Source organism: Diachasma alloeum, unplaced genomic scaffold, assembly GCF_001412515.2.
Source record: "Diachasma alloeum isolate Michigan unplaced genomic scaffold, Dall2.0 Dall_scaffold_00473, whole genome shotgun sequence".
NCBI classification, from domain to species: Eukaryota; Metazoa; Arthropoda; class Insecta; order Hymenoptera; family Braconidae; genus Diachasma; species Diachasma alloeum.
Genome location: NW_021680606.1, coordinates 34,744 through 42,225, shown reverse-complemented (window position 1 = coordinate 42,225; position 7,482 = coordinate 34,744). Strand labels below are relative to the sequence as shown.

General features: G+C 44.5%; 1 protein-coding gene across 1 annotated transcript; it reads right to left on the bottom strand.

The window, feature by feature from the left end:
* Window positions 1-756: 756 nt before the first annotated feature.
* LOC107042471 lies at window positions 757-7,206 on the bottom strand. The gene is made up of 4 exons (XM_015263530.1): window positions 7,033-7,206; window positions 2,723-2,971; window positions 1,774-2,681; window positions 757-1,645 (listed from the first exon to the last, which is right to left on the bottom strand). Exons 1-4 carry the CDS (start codon window positions 7,204-7,206, stop codon window positions 757-759), a joined length of 2,220 nt encoding a protein of 739 aa, XP_015119016.1.
* Window positions 7,207-7,482: the final 276 nt, after the last annotated feature.

The following is a 7,482-nucleotide window of genomic DNA, read 5'->3' as shown; positions in this document are numbered from 1 at the left end:
GTACTGGAGCTCGCCCACCGATGATCCAATATCTCTGCCGAATATGTGCCAATGTGAGTTGAGTTCCCCCATGGAAACTCCGTTGATGAGCGTCTGCGATGATGAGCGATGAGAGTGGTGAATGACGAGAGAGAATTATTGGATTTTTCTCCTCCGGATCTAACGTTGATTTTCGTAGACGTCCGCCCATGCGCATGACGTCGTTGTCCGAATATGGCGTCAGCATTGCCATACGATGATTTGCTGCCAGTGAGTTTCTCGTTTTCAGTTGATTGATTTCCGCCTCGAAGTATAGCTGTTGAGTGTGCCTCACCCAATACAGCCTCGCATTTTCGAGTTCTTGTGGTTCCAGTTGTGGAGAATCCGGTAGTTGCTGCCCTTGGAAGCGCTTAGTGGCTCGATTTACCCAGGCTGTAATCCGCAAAAGCTTTGTTAGTGATGAGTATCTGATGATCAGTGCATCTCTCTCAGCGATTTGCACTGGATGTGAGCTAATAATAGGCGGTTTTGCTTCTTTAGCCGCCTCTGATCATACTTCCGTTGTTGATGCTAAGTCCATAGATGATGCTAGCCAATTGTCTGATGACAGGACAAACCATCGTGGTCCTGTCCACCATAGATGGTGCTCCGCCAGTTGTTTTGGTGAGAGACCCCTTGATGCGCAGTCCGCTGGATTCTTCTTTCCACTGATATGTCTCCATGTTGCAGAAGGCAGAGTATCCCGTATTTTAAGAACTCTGTTCTGCATGAAATCTTTCATCGAGATGCTTCCCCGTTGATCCATGTGATGGCTACCAATGAGTTGCTCCATAAGTGGATCTCGAGGTTGTCCAGGTCCAGTATACGTTTGACGTAAGACACGAGATCAGTGACCATAACCGCTGCCATCAATTCCAGTCGTGGTACGGTTTGTTTTTTGAGTGTCGCCACTTTAGTCTTGGCACAAACTAGAGTGACAGTCGTTCCCGTTGTCTTTGATGATGTTCGAAGATAAACCGATGCGCCCATCGCCAAGTTTGATGCGTCCGCAAATCCGTGAAGGTGAATTTCCGTTGTATTGGGCGTGAGATGAAGCCACCGTAGTATTGTGAGACTGCTCAAATGTTGAAGCTGCTCTCTGAATGATTTCCAGCGACCCTTGTAGTCCTCTGGAAGTGGATCGTTCCGGTTAAGTTTGAGCAGCCATAATTCCTGGATGAGTATCTTTGCCGTGATGATGACCAGCGCGATGAGTCCCAGTGGATCGTAGATTTGTGTAATTTGGGACAAAATTACGCGCAAGGTGATGGTGTCCCCGTTGAAGTTCTTTGCCTTGTAGTGAAAAGTGTCAGAATTGGCTTGCGAGCAAAGTCCCCACACTTTCACTGTTGATTCCTCGAATTCGATGATTGGAGCTGATCCTGATGATAATTCGAGTCGTTCCAGTACTTTTGGTACTTTACAGCACCACTTCTGCATGCCGTCCGCCATGCAGAGATCGATGAGTTGCTTGATGATTTCTTCCAGTTGATGTTCTGTTTGTGCACCTTCGTATATGTCGTCGACATATCTTCTCTTGATGAATGTCGGTAAGGCCAAAGGAAATCGGTGACCTTCATCGATGGCCAACTGCTTCAGCACACGTAGAGAAAGCCAAGGTGCGCAGCTGGTACCGTAAGTGACTGTCGTCAGTTGGTATTCGATGAGTTAACCGTCGTTGTCTTTCCAAAAGATTCGTTGATAGTCCCAGTCATCGATTTGGCGAAACATTTTCACAATATCCGTTCCAAATACCAAACCATGTCGATGCAGCCAGATGAATACGTCAGAGCTGTCAATTTGTAGTTCCGGTTCTGGATGAAGTATGGCACTCCTGATGAGCTTCGATGAGATGCATCAAACACCACTCTCAATTTTGTGGTGGTGCTGTCTGGCCTCAGTACTCCGTGATGAGGCAGATAGTATGTCTGCCTTTGCTCCGGTGCCGGTGGTGCTCGCTGCATGTGGTCCAAGGCCTCATACGCCTCGATGAATTTCTTGTAGAGAGTATGAGCGTCTGGATCTACTAATGATCGCCTGATGGTTTTCTCTAGCCTGATGCTAGCCGTCGATGCTGTATCCCCCAGTGCGGCTGGTGATGATTTGAATGGGAGGCGCATTATATAACGCCCTGTTGAATCTCTCTGATGAGTTTCGATTAAGTGCTGCTCGCATTCTGCTTCAGCTTTACTTAAAGCTGATGATGGTGTATTCGGTAATTCCTCCTGGACCCAAAATTTCTTGAGGAGTTCTAGTAATTGTTGATTAGCCGTTTGCGTCGTTACCTTTAAAGATGATTTTTCTGAGCAGTTTATGCAGAAAACTGGTCCCGATACAACCCACCCAAATGTAGTTTGCTGAGCGATGAGTTTCGTTTCTTTAAACCTGATGATTGTCTCCCCGATGATTCTTCCATAAGTATCAGCTCCGATGATTATGTCAACTGCTCCAGGTCTCAAGAAGTGAGGATCTGCCCGTTGAAGCTCCCATAGTTGAAGAAGAATCGTTGATTCGCAAGCAAATGGCGGTATTTTCGCCGTCAGCGTGCTCAGGATGTGGGCCTCTACGATGATTCGCACAGCGGGATTGTGTCTCGGTTGGAAGGCGCGTTTCACGACACCACGTGTGCTCCGTGATGATGTTTCTCCGATGCCGATGATGACCTTCTTTCCAAGTGTAGTTGATTTACCAAGCGCTCAGAAACTAGTGATATTTCAGAGCCCTGATCGATGAGGATCCTAGCTGACGTTGATTGTCCATGATGATTGAGTACGTTGACCCTTGCCGTCGCCAAGACTACCAGATGAGTTGCTATCTGCTGAGTTCCCTGTATCTCCAGTACGTTGCTGGAGTTCATCGGGTTAGCCTGGTGTGGCTCTGATTGTACTTGATGCCCTTGATGATTGTCCTGGTATTTCTCTGATTGTCGTTGATCTCCAACATGCCATGTATCCTGTAATGAATATGTGGGGATGTTCGTTAGGAACACTAAAAACGATCTGGAAAGAGCGAGACTCCTACAGCGTTGAATTAAAATCCGTGAGTAAAAATCCTGGAGCGAGAGAGTGCGAGTCCCTTATCCACTTCCGAGTGACTTATTTTTGGCTAGAGTTATCGGTTCCGTTTATCAGTAAAGATTAGTAATTACGCGTCTTTGAGGGCCCAGAAAAATTATCGGGAAGAAGGGCCAAAATTATAGTCATGCGGTTCTTTTTATGGGGTTCACCCTATTGTTAATCTTGCGGGTAATCGAATAGGTCCGGCTGAAATGCCGGCGCTCCAATTTCGTTGGATTTTCAGGGGTTAATTGGATACGTTTTTGTTTTGGGTGGAAGGTCGTTCGGAGCGAGTGCAACCATCGTCTCCAACGAATCGCCAGGTTGCCTTTGGGTTTTCGATGAGAGAAACGAGTTAAGCAGGAATTAGTAGTGGAGTCATAACAAGTACCGGTAACTTGTTTTTTAAACCCAAAAATCCTGGAGATCCGATCCTTGGGAAGCGCCAAAGACCCTTCGTAATTATCCGAACGACAATCAGTTTGGCCTAGTCTCACGTAATAATTAATAAAAAGGAACTAGTTTTGTGTTAGGTGATTAGAGAAGAGTTAGGTGAGATTTGAATAATCGCGCCAGGTCGTGAGAGTCGCGATTAATTGTCGGTAGATTCGCACCTCCGAGGGGCGTGTCCGCACCAATCAAAATTCGGGTGATTGAACGGTGAATTCCGCGCTCTGAGGTGTCTCGAGACGCTCGTGAGTTCGGCAGTTCGGCGTTGGTCCTTGACCTCACCGGAACTAGTGCCAGTACAGTGCCTATCTTAGGATTATAGTGCCTATACTTGGATCATATTATNTGGCTTTTAGTTATTCGACTACGGGGTTTTCAGCCCCGTACGTCGCATTTTATTCAGTTAAAACGATGATTGTGACGCTTAATCCAAATTGTGAGGTGTCGGTTCCCCCCCTTTTCACTCATGATTGGGTGGTTTTCGTGATTTTTGGTGGGTTATTCGAGGAGATTTCTCCCCTTTTTGGGGTTATTTCCGGCTCAAACCCGGCTCCGATGACACTGTGCATCGGCTTATTACGTTGGTTAAAGATCTTTTGTGCGAATCCATCGGAGGGGATAATTAATCACGTTAAATTGCTAGAGCGCGTCCATTCCCGTTACACGTGGGTTTTCGCGCGTAAGAAATTCCACTCGTGTTCAAATTGAGTTGGTTCGCGTAGATAGTTAATTAAAATTATGGTTTGTGGATCAATGTGTTCGGAGAGGCTTCCCTGAGTAATTCATCTCAGGGTTTCCGAAAATTCGCTCTGCCGATTTCCGGATATTCCATTTTTGGTTTTTATGGATTTCCACCCCATTCTCGCTGGCGTGTACGCCGTGTTTCTCGAGGGGGAATTCCCCCCCGACTCTCGACTCCCCTCAGATACCCATCCACGTTTATACGTGGCTATTCTCGCTTCACGCGAGCCTTTTAGCATTTAGAATTCCGCTCGGGGATTAACTAACCTGGGGCGGCTAATTATTTAGGGAAAATTATTTTTTGGGTATTGTTGTCTTCGGTAGACTCTACTGGACATTTTGTCTCACGGTTCATAATTTTTGACTCTGCCATTCTCGAGTTATGGCAAGTTGAGTTTTGCGGAATTTCAGCCGTTTTGGCTAGTATGAAAAATCGACGGATGAAGACGGTCTCCTCTCTCTCGCTCTCATTGTCGCTCGCATACCTTTCCCCCCAATTCTCGGAATTCTCGAGTATTTAGGGATTAGCGTGTATTTCTACTCTCCCCAAATGTTTATTTCGGCATATTTGAGATACCTATCGGCGATATTAATTTCTTCGAATATTTTTGTCAGATTAGACTATTTTCTATCAAAGTGCGGAATTAATATTATGATTATTGTTATTGTCAGTATTGTTAGTTATTAATTGTAGATTTTTTCTTTTTTTAATATTTTTTTTGAGAGAATTAAAATGTCTTTTTTTTTGTAAAATTGGTGATTCTTAAATTTCAGTAGTGAAACCAGTAAGGATAATGTCGATTTCCTTCTTTTTTTTGCTGTTTTGCAGTTTTGACCGCCCCATTGACCCGTTTCCACCTGAAATCCACCACTCTCTCCACAACCTAGCACACTGAGCGAACCAAGGACCGTTACTNAGATTATTGTATCTACGCGATGGCGAAGAACACCCCCAAGAGGGGTAAGAAACCCAAAGTGAGTTTTTAGTTCGGTTTATGTATTTTTCCGAATTCATTTTGGCTTTTAGTTATTCGACTACGGGGTTTTCAGCCCCGTACGTCGCATTTTATTCAGTTAAAACGATGATTGTGACGCTTAATCCAAATTGTGAGGTGTCGGTTCCCCCCCTTTTCACTCATGATTGGGTGGTTTTCGTGATTTTTGGTGGGTTATTCGAGGAGATTTCTCCCCTTTTTGGGGTTATTTCCGGCTCAAACCCGGCTCCGATGACACTGTGCATCGGCTTATTACGTTGGTTAAAGATCTTTTGTGCGAATCCATCGGAGGGGATAATTAATCACGTTAAATTGCTAGAGCGCGTCCATTCCCGTTACACGTGGGTTTTCGCGCGTAAGAAATTCCACTCGTGTTCAAATTGAGTTGGTTCGCGTAGATAGTTAATTAAAATTATGGTTTGTGGATCAATGTGTTCGGAGAGGCTTCCCTGAGTAATTCATCTCAGGGTTTCCGAAAATTCGCTCTGCCGATTTCCGGATATTCCATTTTTGGTTTTTATGGATTTCCACCCCATTCTCGCTGGCGTGTACGCCGTGTTTCTCGAGGGGGAATTCCCCCCCGACTCTCGACTCCCCTCAGATACCCATCCACGTTTATACGTGGCTATTCTCGCTTCACGCGAGCCTTTTAGCATTTAGAATTCCGCTCGGGGATTAACTAACCTGGGGCGGCTAATTATTTAGGGAAAATTATTTTTTGGGTATTGTTGTCTTCGGTAGACTCTACTGGACATTTTGTCTCACGGTTCATAATTTTTGACTCTGCCATTCTCGAGTTATGGCAAGTTGAGTTTTGCGGAATTTCAGCCGTTTTGGCTAGTATGAAAAATCGACGGATGAAGACGGTCTCCTCTCTCTCGCTCTCATTGTCGCTCGCATACCTTTCCCCCCAATTCTCGGAATTCTCGAGTATTTAGGGATTAGCGTGTATTTCTACTCTCCCCAAATGTTTATTTCGGCATATTTGAGATACCTATCGGCGATATTAATTTCTTCGAATATTTTTGTCAGATTAGACTATTTTCTATCAAAGTGCGGAATTAATATTATGATTATTGTTATTGTCAGTATTGTTAGTTATTAATTGTAGATTTTTTCTTTTTTTAATATTTTTTTTGAGAGAATTAAAATGTCTTTTTTTTTGTAAAATTGGTGATTCTTAAATTTCAGTAGTGAAACCAGTAAGGATAATGTCGATTTCCTTCTTTTTTTTGCTGTTTTGCAGTTTTGACCGCCCCATTGACCCGTTTCCACCTGAAATCCACCACTCTCTCCACAACCTAGCACACTGAGCGAACCAAGGACCGTTACTTTTCCCCAAAAATCTAGTTTTCTCCCCTTTTTTTTTGTACGTTTTAGAGTTTTTCGAATTAATAGAGTTGATTTTGTAGATTCCTCCGGTTTAGAAATTCCGGTTAAAAATGACCTGGCGCCCATAGATTTCTGCATTTTCGAGTTTAACTAGATTCAGGGGAAGAAGGGCGAAGGTAATAGACATTTTAACCCCCATGAAAAATGTCACGTTACAATCCATACGGCGAGAATGTCCGACGTGGTATTTTCCTAATTGTCGATCATCTCCGAGATGGTGTTCCTCTGATTGTCGATGATCATCCAGCTGATTGTTAGAGGTCGTTGACCTCTTCGTCTAGATGAGTGACCCAAGAGATGATTAAAGTAGTGATGCTATGTCGTGGCGTGATGATGGACCCGATGATTTATTGACAGGATTCGTCGCGATGATTGACTACTATATGATGATGTTCCTGATGTCTCCGCTCATGCTTTCTGGTGTGGTTGACTTTTTCCGAAATTCCTGGAGTTTCTGTATCCTTATTGTCAGTCGGTTTTCCATTGTATTTCATTTCGGCCTTCTCCACCTGTTCAGCCCAGGTTCCATCCTTTTTCTCTCCGATCTCACTCATAATGATTTAGTGAATTAATTCAGAGGATAATTATCTATAAATTGTGATAATTACCGATGAATTTCCGATGTTGCGGTGATAACCGGCCGATGGGTTACCGACTGACGATGATGATTGTCAATGGGTTACCGACCGCTGTTCCGATGATTGTCGTTGAGTTACCGATGAGCGATGATGAGTGCCGATGAGTTACCACCTGACGTGGCGCTGAGTATCGTTGATGATGCTCTCACTACGCTGTCCTTACGCGTTGACGTGTGAACCCCGTAGCGAGAG